The following is a 17,232-nucleotide window of genomic DNA, read 5'->3' on the forward strand; positions in this document are numbered from 1 at the left end:
CTGCATTGTGCAAAAGCTGCATTCCGCCCCGGGAAAATGTAGTAGATTCCCGATTAATTTTTCGATTCGGAAAGTATGGAAGGCTGAGGTATGTTGCGCGGTTGATTCCATCCTCGAAAAAGGTTTTCACTAATTTTCGGTCTGACCTTTTCAGCCGGATGAAATGTAGTAATATAATTAATCATTTTAACCGATGGGAAGTTGAGGAGCGGTCGTGGTGGTATTTTTGATGTTTGGACTTTTCCCTCCGCTCTCAGCGGAGATCGACGGTGGCTTATCTTTCATTCGGCGAACAAATGAATTACTCATCGCTACAGATTGCAGTCAAAACGACGAGCCTGGAAATGATCGCGATTCCACAATCTCCGCGAAAAGGAAGCGCCTCGTTCCTTATCGCATCCTGTGCGCATCGCTCCAGGAATGTCCGCCCCATAGTTTATCTCTATTCCTTGTCGCAACCGGCAACTTTCATTTTCGCAAAACACCAGACATAACGCAACACCAGCAATCTTCCTCGTCCACTTACCCGCGGGTCCATCATTAACTGATTACACCTTCATTTTTACACACTTATTTAATTTTGAAAGAGATCTGAGAGAGAAAATTGGAGGCGTCTCGCTCTCTTTAAACATTATTAAAACAGATCTAAATATTCGTAATATGATTTTAGAAATACGGTTCTATTTGGGAGAGTGTACAGAATCATTCTACGCAAAAATCATTGACACAGCTTTTACGGTTCGGGCAGAAGAAATTCTCAAAGTTGAAATACTTTGCTCCAAAGTTAAATTTCTCGAGATCCGAGGCTGATGACGAAAAAAGACTTCCACTGTTATTCTCGAACGGTTTCTTTCATAAAATGCAGGAGAATTTAGCAGTTAAGGTGTTAACGAGGTCTAACCTGTCCCCATTCCATTCATCGAATGATTAAACGACTGCAGCAGCCTTGTTCGAGCAAGGACGAATAAAAAATTGTTAATGCAAATTGAAAGTCAAATTTCGCGACCCAGATATGGAGATATTTGCGGCGCGTATTTTCCGATCCGCGATTATGCAACTGGTTATCGTGAAAGCGACGATAATGCTTGTGCAAACGCGAACCTTGTCGGTCGCCGAGTGATTCATCGTTGCGCGATGCTATTCTTGCCGGTAGGTGACTTAAAATGCAAATGATCGCCACGTGTTTTCCCACCGTGTCGATCGGGCAGCGTTCAAAGATGAATCGTCGGTAATCGCAAATCGACTGAAAGCTACTGTTAGATCGCGAGAAAGAAACAAGCGCGAACAATAAACGAGCATTTTCTTCCAAACGAGTTCACTCTTTAATCAACGGAGGACCATCAGATTAGAAATAAAAACAGAAATGAGTCATACATTTCGCGCAAAACATGATAAATGAACAATTAAAATATAATTTCAGTCTAACATCTAACAATTTACTAATTTACGCTTGCAATTATACTGGAAATTTCGTTCTCATTAAAGTACGAAGGTTTTACCACGAGAAAAGAATGAAATAATCGCGAAGGCTGAAGCACGCCCCCGCCATTTTGACTTGGACTTCCGGTGCGACGGCGGAAAATGGCGCGCGGCATTGTCACTAGTCGAATTAATTCTTGGAGGGCATCGCATAAGGACGTCCGACGATATTTTCTGTCGATGATGACATACGCGCCGATTAGCAATGCAGAATGCCGGAGTGACACATTGCAATGCGAATCGCAATGGCTGATTGTGGTTAACTATCGTTCCATGGGACAGGTTCTGCGGTCCAGTCGCAACTGGTGCTCGACTTTCTCCCCTTCACAATCTTTCCCCTCGTATCTGACACGAAACATCTCGCGCAACTACCATGGGGAGTTCTACGAGCCTTCAACTGTCTTTTATTGCTGGTTGAATAAGGCTCGATGTTTATAGACATGTTGATTTATGTTGTCGAGCTTCGACAGATTCGAACACCTCTTAAACTATCTTTCTTCCTTAAGAGAAGAAATAAATGTTTATGTGGTCTTGACTTATTGCAATCGATGCACAACGGTTTTATTTTACAGAAAGATCCGCAGTCTAGTCATATTATCAATATCTTTATCGCTCTCGTTTAATGATTCGGTAAAACTGTAGATCAAGTTTCGATTAATTCGATTAATCGAATTTTTTTAACAAAAATGTTCGACGAAGAACTGTAAAATAAATGTTTATGTGATTTCGCCTTCTTGCAATCGACGCACAACATTTCTATTTTACACAAAGATCCGCATTTAGTTAAAAAAAAAAAAACAATGAATTCCGCTCGGTAAAACTAAGAATTTGAAAATTGTTCATTCGGACCGGCTTGTTACTGGAAGACGAGAGTAGACGCGCAGATCAACAGCAATTAATTTCGATTAGCCCGACCGGAAATGAATTCGACCGTGAACAGCCGCGGCACGCGATCTCGACTGAAATTGTCCAATGAATGGATCTGATCGTTGGCTGTGTTCCTGCAATTGTACGGGAGAACAACCCCGTTCGAAATCTATATCCATAGCGGCAGCGAGGTAAGAGCCGCATTGTTCTCGATTCGCTCGAGAGAAGTGATTTCTTGGTTAAGGGGTCAGTGTATCGGCGATTAATAAAAGTGTCTATGGTTGCTGCCGCGTGTATATAAAAATAAAGCTCACCCCCGGGAGCCGGTAAATAGCGCGTGTATACCGTTTAAGCGAATTAACTCCGGCACACGCGATTTGTTCCAAGCTCATCTCGTTCCGATTAACCGTGGCAGCTTGACTAATCGCCGCGATGCTCGATCGACCAAAAATCGAATCACCATTGCTCGATCCCGTGACCTAAACTTCCAAATCGCTCCTCCATTCCTCTATTTTTTCTTCCAGTAAAAAATAATTTTTGCCAATCCAACAATTAGATGAATGAGCCAGAGAGCTGATCTGTCACCGATCGGTTTGCTCCTCCATTTATCTTTTATTTTTCAACGAGGATCTATCCGAGAATTTCCAAGTCGAAGTGGAGGCTTCCAGTAAACAATAATTTTTGCCAATCCAACAATTAGATCAATGAGCCAGACAGCTGAGCTGTCGCCGATCGGTTTGTCACGAATCCGAGAATTTTGGCTTGAATAACGTATCGGCCCCGATGATGCTGACAGGCTAGTTAAAGAGTTAATTGTGGAAACTAGTCGACCATGCTGCAGAGCGATACTGTCGGTGTGCAACGAGCTAATCTTGGTCCGGTCGATGAGAGCATATATGTGCCTTTTTGTTCCGCGGTTTTGCGGATCGGTGGCTTGGTGGTTTCGGTCTGGGAAGTCGTGTGCAGGCCCCCGAGTCTTCTGCTTCCGTTTGTTTGGAATCAATGAAGTGGATGGAGGTCAGGTTCTTTCGCCTGGGAATGCGGTGAGGAGCTTCTGAACGCTTCGACGAGGTCCGACTTTGTGTGTTACCCTTCCCAACCCTGGATTCTACCCTGAAAACAGTCGCCCCAATATTTCTAAACACGCTCGTAAACGATGTTCATATTAGGTGTTTGCAGAAATTGCAGTCCTTTTCGTTAGACAGCGGATTTTATGCATTTATGATGAAAATGCATAGGTGTAATTTAAAATAGTGAAAACATTAGAAGAATATAAAAATACTGTAATGTTATTTTCAATCTAGTTAACGTATTAAGGCAGAAAATAAATTTCTATTTCACTGCAGTTTGTTGCAAATCAGGTAGGAAACGTTTATTTTGCATGAAGATCCGCTGTCTAATAATAATTTGCAATTATGGTGTTCACTAAACTCAGTTTAACGCGTCCGTAGTACCCATTAAATCCGCTTAAAAATTCTGTATAAAAAATTGGAGACATCTAAAGTTCCATGTGAACAGTAGAGAGTGTAGTGCGAGTAACTGAAGGTTAAAAATTCCCTTAAAAAAATCGACGTATCAGCTGGTCCGAGACGTCGAAGAAGCCGTCGCGCCGCCAGGAAAATTCGCGTGCGAAAGGGAAAGGGCCCCGAGGGTGTGTGTCGGTGTAGGGGGGGTCGACTAGTCAGTGAAACTCGGTTTTCCGCGTTCGAGATCCTCTCGGGCGTGCAGCTATCAATAGGTCGTTCATTGAGTGAGAGTCGCGGCGGTACGCCCTTGGGAGGCTAGTCGCTCAAGGTCGAATCGGAAGGGGCAGATCGATCGCGGCCAGACGACGACGGTTCGCGTTTTCGCGTGCAGAACAGACGCGGTTCAACTGAACTCGGCTCGGCTGCGCGTCGTTTTCTCACGCGTCGACGACGACCGGCCGGATACACGGCTGCGGATAGGACAAAAGGTACAACAGAGACAATGCGAGAGAGCCCGGCACCACAGACGGTCGACTTATTGTCCATGGTATCGTGCCCGTTAACGAGGTCCGTCGAAGACAACGAGGACCACTTCCGGTCTTGCAGCCAAGCCATCTATCCAAATTTCTCTCTTCAGCATCTTTTTCCAAACCCTCCAATCCTTCTGCACTCGGAGCTGTTTTTACCTCCGGACGGTGCGCCATTTTTGCAATGATGCAATTCATAATGTTTGACACCGTGTATTAGCGATGGCGTTGCTTCCATTTGTTATTACTAGACTTGAGGATCTTTATGCAAAATAAAAATTGTTTGCATCGATTGCAAGGATTGAACGCAAGAATTATTTCTTCCCTTAACGATTTCAATAGAGGAGAAATCATATATTGACATCCATTTCCGGACGACCTAATACAAATCGTATTTTTACGTTCCTGTGCAAGACAAAAATTGTTTGGATTAACTGCAAGGTGAAGAATCCTCTCATAAACGTTTAGCTCTTTTTCAAACAATTTCATGGGGCGCGGAAAAGTTGCAACGTTTTTAAGAGATGTATCCACCCGGACGAATCAGAACGTAGCAAACGTAATAATTTCTGCACACGGTTACAATCTCAAGGCAGCTACATAATGGATAGAGGAGCGTTGCGCAACGTACGTAGCAACAAAGGACGAATCATTTCGCCATCTACCATTAACGGGTTAAAGGATAACGAGCCTTTTCCACTGACTCCGGAACGAAACACCACTTTTTTTGTACCCTTTTATATATTTCTTTTTCCCAAAGTAACGTTACCCGCGCTAACGAAGCCTGCGGAGCGGAACGCGCGCAGCCTACCTACTTCCGGCAACGAGAAAAATTTTCATCGTGGCTGAAACGACTCCTCTCTTCTCCGTGCTCTCTTTTCTCTTTCTCTTCGCTCTTTCGTTTTTTCGCTGCCACGAATGCGACGGAGATTTTCGGGTTCTTCGAGCGAGGATAATAAATCCGCGTCCAAAGGTTTTTGTCTGAGTGAGAGACTTGGCTACGAAGCGCGATGCGGACGCGACGCAAATGAAATTAAGTAATGATTCGAGAGCACGATCGCGCAACTTGCTACGGAGATTTACGTTATCGACGGTACAACGAATAGAAGACTTGGTTGAGGAGCAACAATTTCAACACCTTCACAATAGCATCCTTCAGTTGCAAGTAGACTGAGGATGTTTATGCAATTTTCAATTTCTGTAGACAACTTTTAAGAGAGTGGTACCAAATAAAATTCTATCTTCATTGGTAATAGCACATTTGTAAATCGAAAATAAATAAAAATCGGAATTCTTCAAGATTTTCGGCCTTGTTACCACTTTTGATTGTTTACAATTCGTAAACCAATTAATCAATGATACTTTCAGAGCGTATATAATTTATACCAGTTAACAAAACACATTCTTTAAATTTTCGTTATTGGGCCAGCTAAAAATGTTGTAAAAATCAATTTTTAGTATTGTTTTTCACAATTCCGACCAAATGCACTTTTTCAACTTATTTATTAGACGTCATTTACTAAACTAATTCTTCTAGCCTTACAGAGAAATTGAAGTCGTTCGGTCCATTCATATAAAAGTTGTTCTGAATTAAAGTGTGTGGAATCAGTTATGCTCCTTGCTGTAAATATTGTCCCCAAATTTTCTCAAACTTTTCAATGCGCCGGCTCCCACTCGAAAAATTAAAATCTCTACAAACTTTCTGACGCGACGCACCCTGCACAAAAGGGTCGAGTAAAAACCGTGTTCGACGAACGCGGTGGATTTCGTGGGAAGGAGCGGCTCATCAAATTTGTATTATTTTTCTGAAAAGCAGAGCGATCTCGCCAACAAAAGGAGATTTCATCTGCGTCGTGTCGCCGGCTCGAGGGATTAAGGGAACAAAAGAGGGACGCGTATCCAGGGGCCTAAACGCGAAAACATTCCACGTGGCGACGAGGCGGGTCGTTAAGTCGCCTAGGTGCTTGTCTGGGATAGGTGTGGCCCTTTCCCTGCAGACTGATCGGAGGGCCGATAGCTGCCAGCCGGAGGGAACTCGCAGAAAAACCTTTTTCCACCCTCCCCCAGGAACGCTTTTCTTCCGCGAATGAAATTTCTGCGCCGGCTAATAGCCGACATTGTTATTAGACTGCGGAAATTTTTGCATTTACGCCGGCAAAGCGCGGAAAAATAACTTCTACAGGGTGTCTCTCTTACCTGGAATCGTCACCTTAATTTTGTTCATCGTGATCGGTAGGATCTTCTTGCACGGCTCTTGAAAAGAACAGAAAATGGAAACGAATGCGGTAGTATTTTTTCTGCAACTACCCCGCTGGTCAAGGCGAAGGGTTGCGACTTGGCACACATTGTTGTTTCTTTGCGAGCTAGCCAACGGTCCATCGGCGATTTAATCTAGTTCGAGGACACTTTTGACGTTCCTTGAAAAGTCTGCAGGAAGTTCACGGTCAACGAAACTCTTAGATAATGGTAGCAACATCTTCTAGTACCCAACGAGCAGAGAGGGTTGAAAATTTTTATGTTAAAAGCCAAAGTAATTTTCTGGTGTTCATTAGTATTGCAGGAGCTTTCGATAATTGTGGCGTCGACCGTCCGCTTCGGACCGGATTTAATGGATTGGAAATGAGCGTTTAATCCCATTGTTTTATTTTATTATGCTGCAATATGTCCTATGCGATCCGAATAATTTATTGCGGTCGGAATATTGTACAATGCGAGCTGGCAGTGCCCGCCATTTGCTCGACAACCATTTGCATATTTCTTAGTATGTTGTACATATGTTGCTGCACATATCTGCTGCGTTGTTTAATAAGTAGGCACGTCAAGATTAAATAATAAATGCAATAATAACAATTTGCCACGTTATGAATTCTAAACGGATACGAAGAACGTCGCACGTTTCATTATCAATAGCATTTAACGCTCTATTAAAATGTTTGCAACCGTGTCGAGATAATAACGCGCGAATAGTTTTGAAAATTCACGGTGTTTTTAATTAAGCCTTTCATGGCGGACGCGTGTATAATCCTGTCCGAACGATAAGAGCAACAATCCGCGCATATCGTGCACACACGGGGGGAACCCTTATCAACCCCTGCGAGAGGGTCAAAGCCTAACACAAACTTAGGGGTGGCCTTTTCCGGCTGCGAACGGACGAAGGGTTGTTTTGCGCCGCCACGGCTAAAATTAAACAGTTCCTGTTTTATTTGGAAACGGAGCGTTTTCTCGAAATTAACGAATACGGCGTCGACGGAACGCGCGCGAACTGAAATTGTCAGAGAGGCGCCATTAATAGTTGTTATACCATTTTCAAAATATGTGCTGCATCATTAAATTCACAGATTCAATAAATCACTAAACGTATTTAATGTTTTAATAAACTACCAGAAGTATTGTACGAGGTATTATATCAATTTTATATTGTTAAAATTAAGAAAATCATATAAAATAGAGATATTTCATGTCGGAAGAAAAATTCGGGTTTGGAAACAATCTGAGCAAACTATGAGGGTTGAAATCCACAAGAGAAGATCATTATTCAACTACCGACATTAAATAGCCTATACAGTTTAGTCGTAAAATTCGAAATTCAAATATGTTTGGGAACCAGACGGTTTTATTCGAAGCGCGTCGCACCTCCGGGGAAAGGAACATTCCTATTGAATTCTGGGCTGTGTAAAGTAGTCCGTAAAACTGTCTATTTGCGTGAAGACGCGTTAGAATCGATTCCCGATATACCACGTCGCCGATTTTCAGTAATCCTTTCGTATATTTAGTTTCCCTCGTACGGTTGAAAAGTAAAAATAGAAGGAATTCCTCTTTATCGTCGCACGAGCCACCGATCGGGGCACCTGGATAACAAATGGAGCGTCGTAACGCGGTTGTTGTACCCTAGGACGACGTGTCTGCCTCTCTCCCCTCGTCTTGATATTATCGAGGGTTGCCCCCTTTCCTTTCCCTTTGCCACCCTTCGAGGGCGAACTGTACACAACCTTCTTCCTGTCGTTCACCTTTCGCGTCGTTATCCTCTTACCGGATAAGAATATCCACCCCTAGCTTCTAATTAATCGCCTTAGACTAATGTTTACTTGTTCCTTGCCCCCTACGCGCTGCTCCAAAATTCATGGGCCTGCAGTTGCGCCAATATATCCTCGTGAAAAGTGTGCAAGAAAAATTGTTATAGTTCAATCACCGTCGTAAAAGCATTTATTTTTTTCCCCTGGTAATTTGAACTAAAATCATACAACAGTATTCTTTAAATCTTTCTATCGTTTTGCGTTTGATCTATACGTCCTGGTCGTAAATGCGCAAAATCCGCAGTCCGGTTGTAATAGAGGGTAAAAATTCGGAAGGTCGGCGAAAGGGTTGCCAGGGGATTTCATATAATAATTTTCCGCGTGTATTTCCACGGGCGGGCATTCTGTTCGAACGACAAAAGGCACCGGGGGAGGAATTATAGAAACTGGAATGGCTCGGCCATTGCCGTCTATGGCGGGCCACTCTTTTTCCCATCGTTTTCCCCCCTTTCTCCCTCATCATTTCCCTCCCCTCGCCGCGCGTCCGACAGCGCAGTTCCCTCTTCGATAAATATTTTACGGTCGCGTGTTCGCGTCATTTCCCAACACGAAGATCACGTCGGGATGTCGCGGGAAAATGGGCGCGCCGTTTGCACGCGACCATCGATTTCTTCATTTTTTTCCCGCTCCCCCTACCCCTCCTCCTCGGTTGTATGCGTCGACGAGAACGTCGACGATCAACTTCCCCCGTTTCATTGCTCAATCCTCGTCCAGACAGTCCGCATCGAGCAAAAAATAAAACAAGAGAAAATCGGAAATGCAGGAGAGACCGCGGGGAAAAAGGGTTGCATCGGTGGCTTTTACGGTCTCGTGTTTCCGTTTCGAATTACTCGAATCCTTTGACGGGACATTTTCTGGAGGCGCGGCTGCCATTCGAGCTTCGACGACGACGCGTGCCATTTCGACATTTGCGCGAACGCATCTCTGCCTCTGGTTATGCGAACGCGCTGTCCACATGCGAGTCTCCCTGCGTTAATCATTTTGTTTTCAGTTGGGAATTGTATTTTTATCATTTTGTGCGGCGGGAAGATTTTTGTACATGATTGATTTTATTAAATTTATTTTAAGAGTTAATACTCTTTGCAGCCGGAGCTATTGTAACTTGAAAATTATTCATTTCTTCCGACCTAGAATAATTGTACTAGAGTCTGAAATTAAGTTAAAAAGCGATATAATGCATACTTACTCGTAACGAAAATTTTAATAAAACACTATTTACACTGCAATGTGGTCATCCGTCGGTCTTACTGGATGTGCCAGCGTTGCTAACAGTCGTATGTGGAACTCTGTTATGAAAACTTACACCGTTGCTTTGAAATATAAATAAAAAGCAATATAAAATGATTTTCTATGTCAGGAATTCTTAACATTTGTCGTTTAAATCAAAACTGCCAATAACTACTGCAGTGTCAGCAATAGTACAGTTTACCCTATATTTTTTTATTTTATAGATATGGAATTGATATACGTACAATATTCAAATGTGTACTAATTGATTAGATATTTACAATACTGCCGTATTAATTGATTGGTAGACAGCGGATCTTTATGCAAAATAAAAATTTTCCACCTAGATTGCAACAAACCGGAGCAACATAGAAATTTATTTTCTCTCTTAATACGTTCTATGGGTTGAAAAATATATAACAGTATTTTTAAATCCGTCTAATGTTTTCAATGTTCAAATTACACCTACTCATTTTCCTCATAAATGAATAAAATTCGCTGTCTATTGATTAGACACTTACAATGATGATATATGTATAATGCCAAATAATGGTAGGATTAATTAAATTGCCAATATTCGGTTCACCAAAATTTTATTTCACGTTTGCAGTTATTATTTTCTGGGTGCCGCGTATCGTTTGGAGTCTGAAACACTTTTTTGCCCGGTGCATTTTTATCCGTCGTTGGTCGCAGAGGACTTTCACAGTCCCAGAAACGGAAAGGAAGAGGTGATTTGGTTGTGTGTCCCGACGCTCGCCAGCGTAAATTTTCCGCTTCCTTTCGGTCGGGTCGCCCTAAAACTGTTTATCGCAGCCCTCTGCTAAGGAAGCACGGTTTATTTTTAACCGGATACATTCACGATGCGTTACACGTCCCATCCGCTTTTGTCGTGGAACACTTGTCGATGGAGAACGCGACAAGACACGAAAAGAGTGTCGTGTGTTCATTCCGACGCGACTGAAATCTGCGGAAGTTCGTTCCTTACGAATGCGTTCTGCTCTTTATTCTGAAGTTTTACCTAGTTGAACCGATAGTGGAATCTTATTAACAATTGTAATTAACCTTTCAGTTGTACATACTACAATATGTATACATGGAATCGGTACAATATGAAATCAGTAGAATGTAGAATCAGTTGAATGTAAAATCGATAGAATATAGAAAATAGAATTAATAGAATTGATAGAATATAGAAAATAAAATAAATAGAATGTACATAGTTAGAAAATAAAATTAATAGAATAAATAGATTTAATACAATACAGAAAATAAAATGAATAGAATTAATAGAACACTATAGAAAATAAAATGAATAGAATTAATAGAATATAGAAATAAAATCAATAGAATAATAAAATAGAGAAAAATAGAATTAATAAAATATAGAAAATGAAATGAATAGAATTAATAGAATACTATAGAAAATAAAATTAATAGTATTAATAAAATATAGAAAATAGAATTAATAAAATGTAGAAAATAGAATTAATAAAATATAGAAAATGAAATGAATAAAATATAGAAAATGAAATTACCAGAAACCAGAATACAGAATATTAACCACGAATCAGTAGTAAGAACAAAATACACAATTCGCAGTTTAAAATGGGTCAAAAATTCACAGCGGCAGAAAGATAGATCGTGCTGAGCAAAGGCTCCATATCTGGCGTAATAAAAAGTACCTCAGGCTCGCGGAACCAGGTGACTATCCTTGGACGTTGGTACGATTAAATATAATTGCATAAGACAGGCATAAAACAAAAGAAACGATTTACGAGTCGGACAGAAGATTCAAAGAGAAAAAGGTACCGACCTCGGTAGGATCCGCGATGTTATGCAAAGGACAAAGAGAAAGAGACAAAGAGGAGAGGGGAGAGAGAGAGAGAGAGATCGTGGAAACGAGTCGCTGGAAGACCCTGAAGAGCAAACGGCAGGTGCTTCGCGTCGGGCACGATTATTTGCCCGGCAATCTTCAGAGATCTTCGACCTCCGGCCGCCATCCAATCTGATCGTGCACGATTTTCGGGGAAACAGAGCGGAAGCCATTGCAGTCCGCAGAAATTCCCATGGCTCCTTCGCCAACACGATTATCGATACTCTGCGAATTTTCTGCGTTCCTCCATGTTTTATGTCAATTTTCTGGCATTCTCCATTTTTTTTTTATCATACTCTTCTGTAGTCGATAAATTTTTAAGTGGACTGTAAATTTTATGAAAACATAAAATTCTGGAGACACAAGAAAAATTTTTATATTGCACGAGATCCACAGTTTGATAACGACAATTTCATATTTCTATTTAGGATTGAATACGAAGATTGAAGCTCATTGAAATGATAAAAGCAGACGGAATTTTTAACGATCGCGCGTGTGAAAGTCGAGGACCAATTTCGCAAGTTCTGCAAACAGTGGAATTGCGTTACGGGACCGCGACAAATCTCATTCGCACTGTAACAGCGGACGTAACAAACGTCGACTCGCTGTTCAGGGCATCGTAGAACTTTCTCTGAACGTGATCGTAAATAAAAAATACTTTCCGTGACCGGCAACAATTAGTGCGTTCGCTGTGAAGGAGTCGGTGCACTGCGGATATTTATGCATTTGTGTCGAAAAGAAATTTGCCAGGAGACTTGAAACTTCAAGTTCCCAACAGACTTCTTGTACTCCAGCAATGGCGGAGAGCGGGTCCAAAATGGCGTCGTTCCCACTTCCCCGATTGTTGCGCTTTAATATAATCGCGAATCGAAAGTCCTGGAAATAAATCATTCCCAGTGCAAGTGGGAAGTAAATAGAAACCGGGCGAGCAATTAAGTTTGACAATTCCTGGAAATCGGGTTAACAATTCCACGCGGAACCAGCGAGAGATCGATGAATATTCGCCGCTCGTCTCCTTCACGGGAAAGAAAGCCGAACATTAATTAGGCCGGATATCCTTTCGTCGCTAATTAAGCGGGATTTCCTCTGAACAAACGAGGACTCCGATCTTTTCAATATTTTTCTCCCTTTGAGATTCCAAAAAGTTTCTGGAAAGGGAGTGCGAATTTCGTGAAACGAATTACTCGACTGCTCTCCGGAGACTTTGTTACTCGCGGAGAATTAAAACTAGGAACTTCGAAAACCTCGAAAGGTGAAAAGTGACCTGTCCAATAAAGAAGAATTCGGTCGAATTTATTGTACGGTTATTATTTCTCAATGTTCAACAGAACCGCACTCTCCACTCGGCCACGGAGTATATTTTCGTTTGGCTTCCTCTAAATTACTTTCCTCGGCGTCCGTACAACGACGTTCAACTCTCGAGTCCGTGTCTCACGGTTATGTTTTGACCCGGAACCCACCGCCTTCGACCTTAATCCGGGATCAGACACTTCCGGAAAAAACACGGCCTCTTTAATTGCGACACAGCACACCGGGGAAACTTGGATTCGCCTAACCGAGAGCACCGAGAAAGAAGCGAGAGAGGAAATCGTGCGGTGGACCGTGCGCGCGTTTCGGTGCTTCTCGAAAACCCCTTATTATTTTTAAGCCCCGCTTCCTACGAATCAACAATTCCGTGTTTCCCTTCTTTCATTTGCTCCGCGGGAAAATGTTCGCTGGACTGTTAAAACGAAATTACTGGAAATTACTGCGTATTATAGAAAAAAGAAATACACCTGCGGTTTCCGATCCAGGAATTTGTTTTTAGTTCCTTGAATGGCTCGAGAACTCTTTAGAAGAACGACCATTTGGAGAAACAAATGGTCTCTCTCATCAATTTTTTCAATTTTTTTGTTAAACCAATCGATTTTTATTATTCTTTTATTACCCTTTTGTTATCCTACGTATAAGACAGAGTTGGGCTTTAATCGATTAAAATTTTAATCATGATTGTTTGATTAATGTGTACGATTAGAAAACGAAATCGACGATTGATTCAATCGATTGATGATGCTAATCGTCAATCACTTCAATAAGGATTAAGTTCAGCACTGAAACTCTGTAACTGTTGTATTAGGTGTGCAAATAAGTTCCGTCCCCGTCTTTTTCTATGATTATAACTAGGGATGGGATCAAAGTTCAATGTGTACTCACGAATCCGAGTCAATTTCAATAACCAAGTTTCATTTCATGGGTTTAATAAAGCAAATAATGTTGAAAAATTGGGTTACATTAAAGAACAAAGTGCAATCCACATAAAAAATAAAGTCGAGGTTGCGAGATCCCACTTTGCGGAATTGCAAGCCCTGCTGGTAACTGAACCGCTAAAATCAACGTGTTCCCGAAGTTCGCAAACTTTTGCACTTAGTTAGAAGGTCCGAGGGATCCTGAATAATCTTGTTAATCGACGATGAAGTTTGTGCATCGTTTCCGATCACAGCTACCGCTAGTATGGAAAGCTCGAGAGCAGGAAACGCTCGAGCGTTCGATGAAGGTGGGCGAGTGTCACATTCACTATGCTTCTTCCCTCTTGGTAGCCACCCCTGAAAGGTGCTCGGCTTATCTAGATCGCGAGTTGGCAGAGGGTGCACGCCAGGTGAAGGACTTCGTTTAAACGCGGGTATCAGGGTGGGTGGATTCATCGCATCGGCGAGAACATAGGCAAGAAATACTGTGGGTGGATTCTGAATTAGACGACGACGACGATGCGAGAAACGTTCAATTCCGCGTGGCGAGGTTGGTTTTGATTTACGACGTGAGATTACTCGAAGCTGGCTGGCTCTTCAAATATTACTCGGAACGGTCTGCTTCCAGTAATAACCTGAGCCTCTGTTATCTCGTTCGAAGAACGCTGAGTTGCGTTCGTAAAGTATGCTCTTCTCGCCTTTAGAATCCTTATTTAGATCTTCTATAATAGGTCTGAATGATTAGAACGAGAAATTACCGTTGGAAGCCAGAAATTTTTCGGAAACTAACCTTTATCGAACGCAATGTTTCACCATTAAAATTTCACTCTTGTGTACCTGCAGAATTTTGTTTCGCAGAGAAGACGAGTGCGAGTGCATCCGACTCATTCAAAAATGCAACAGATCCTCGTCCGCAGGGATTATAAATTTTCTACATAAAACGGTGATCGTTAGCGGTTGCAGCAAACAATTTCAGCTCCGAGACTTTGAATTCCCCGGCTGTAGTAAGCCTCATTAAAATGTTAGTCAGGATTAGCCGAAAGTTCCTTGCATCCCCTAAATAAAGCAATAGAAGTTAGGAAGCTGGAAGGTAGGAATCTTGAAGTTAAACGAGAGAAGGTACGCAGAAGCTAGGAACTATGAAGTTAATCCCTTGCCGTATAATTTTATTTACGGTTGCAGCGATTCAAACATCTTTATCCCCAAAAATATCGTAGAAGAGAAAAGAAGATTTATATTATAATTATTAGGCTTTGTTTAAAATCTCCATGATGAGCGTGACTCGTTAAAATACGGCAAGGGATTAGTAGAAAAATGAAAAGCCAGGGACCTCGGAACCTAGCTCCTCCCTTAGATACCTGTTCACCAAACAACGAACTATGTAATCGGTCCCCACCCCTAATTAAGCAATCCCCGCCACCCCCCACAGAATTGCACCCCATTTCTTAACTCTCCAGGTAGCTCCCCAAGTGTGTCTCGCAGTTCGTCGGCATCCCCTGAGATCGTTGACGCGCGAAGAAGCCGTTCTGGTGCCGGATCCTCTGACACTTTCCGTTTCTTGTTTTCAGCAACTGAAAGATGAGCTGGGCGAGGTGGTGGCCGAGATGGAGGCGATGGAGGGCGGAGGTCTCGCTGCCGACGAGACCAAGCCGTCGAACAAAGCGAAGCAGACGTCGATCGGCCGCAAGAAGTTCAACATGGACCCGAAGAAGGGCATCGAGTACCTGATCGAGCATAACCTGCTGGCGCCGACGCCCGAGGACGTCGCGCAGTTCCTCTACAAGGGCGAAGGCCTGAACAAGACAGCGATAGGCGATTATTTAGGGGAGAGGCATGACTTCAACGAGAGGGTGCTCAGGGCGTTCGTCGAGCTGCACGATTTCACGGACCTGATCCTGGTGCAGGCGCTGCGACAGTTTCTTTGGTCGTTCAGGCTACCGGGTGAGGCGCAGAAGATCGACAGGATGATGGAGTGCTTCGCGCAGAGGTACTGCCAGTTGAACCCGAACATCTTCACCAACACCGACACCTGTTACGTACTCAGCTTCGCTATCATCATGCTGAACACCTCCCTGCACAACCCTAGCGTCAAGGACAAGCCTAGTGTTGAGCAGTTCATCTCCATGAACAGGGGCATCAATAATGGCGGAGACCTTCCGCGGGAGCTACTCGTGGTGAGTAGTTTTCTTGCTCTCTTTGGGGAGTGGACTTCTTGTGTTGGGTACACTAATCTAGAGCAGGGTTGCCATTTGTGTGTGCGACTCAAAGGCGAAGCAAAGGCGAGCTCCGCAGCACAGCTGGGCGAGGGGCGGAAGGGTAAGGGACCAGGCGGGACTCGCAGATAGCAACCCTGATCTAGAGGAGCCCCATGAAAATCACCAACTTCAGATTTGACCGACGATAACTCTGGCCAACAACAACTTTGACCGTCGACGATTTTAGTCCGCGACAGTATTATCCGATAGTAACATCGTTTCTAAAGATGGTGCTGACATTATCTTCTTTAAGTATTCTGCGCTGACACTTTTACTTTTGTATAAAAATGTGATTATTACGCTATGAGGAGAATTAGATGTAGTCGGTTAACGTTGTTGTCACACGATATTAAATCTGGAGTCGGTGAAACCTGTGTCGGTGATTCCCATGGGATCCAATCTAGAGGACAGGATCTCGATCTTCAGGGTAGGACCTTAATCTTCAGGGTAGGACCTTAATCTTTAGGATAGGACTTTAGTCTTCAGGATAGGACCTTAATCTTTAAGAATCTCAATCGAGAAAAGCTAATTACGTTTATCAGAGCTACACAAGGTCCGGCGAAACAATTTTCCCACAGCAGCGCAACAACGGTAACGATCAGGGTGGTCTTCCGGAAACACCTACGTTCGAACGGATTCGTAACAGTAAATCGACGGCGATACTCATTCAGGACACGGTTCCCGATGTAATTGAACGCGATACTGCGATATACGGTGCAGTTTCAATTTGTCGCTTTTCTAAAGCGTAACCGCGGAAAACTGAACGCCACCGACATGCCATTCCGCGCTCTGTTATTACGGAACGGTGTTTGAACATCAGGTGCCGACCGCCCACCGCAAGATGGAAATGATACGTTCACACGATTGATTGCAGCTCGTTGCATTAATGAGCGAACGTTGCTTGGAACGTTGTCGACGAATTCTGTGGATCTGATGCGTTTGTTGGGTGCTGGCCAATATTCGGCATAGTGGACTGCTGATGATAGATACCCAACTGAATGTGTATCAGAGTTGATGCTCGATGAGTGCGGATTCATAGTGCATTTTTTATGAGTGGTGCAGGGTGATTGCTGGTCGATGTTTCGGGAGAAATGATTGGAGATAGGTGTTTGAAGTTGATCATTGGAGATCAATGATAGTAACTGGATGCTTGGAGAATGTTTGAAGATGAGTGGTTGAGGATGAGTGTTTGATGATAAATGTTTGCCAATTGATCATTGGGTATTGGCCATTGGAGGTCGAT

General features: G+C 42.9%; 1 protein-coding gene across 6 annotated transcripts in view; it reads left to right on the top strand.

Annotated features, from left to right (window-relative positions):
• The window catches only part of Step (cytohesin steppke), a 76,995-nt gene that overhangs the window by 48,284 nt on the left and 11,479 nt on the right, over positions 1-17,232 (top strand). For all 6 annotated transcript variants that reach the window (XM_076430901.1, XM_076430903.1, XM_076430905.1 and 3 more), the window contains one exon: positions 15,303-15,908. In XM_076430901.1, coding sequence (XP_076287016.1) covers positions 15,303-15,908 — 606 coding nt within the window. The remainder of the gene's footprint in view (positions 1-15,302; positions 15,909-17,232) is intronic.

Source organism: Lasioglossum baleicum, chromosome 9, assembly GCF_051020765.1.
Source record: "Lasioglossum baleicum chromosome 9, iyLasBale1, whole genome shotgun sequence".
In the NCBI taxonomy this organism is placed as follows: Eukaryota; Metazoa; Arthropoda; class Insecta; order Hymenoptera; family Halictidae; genus Lasioglossum; species Lasioglossum baleicum.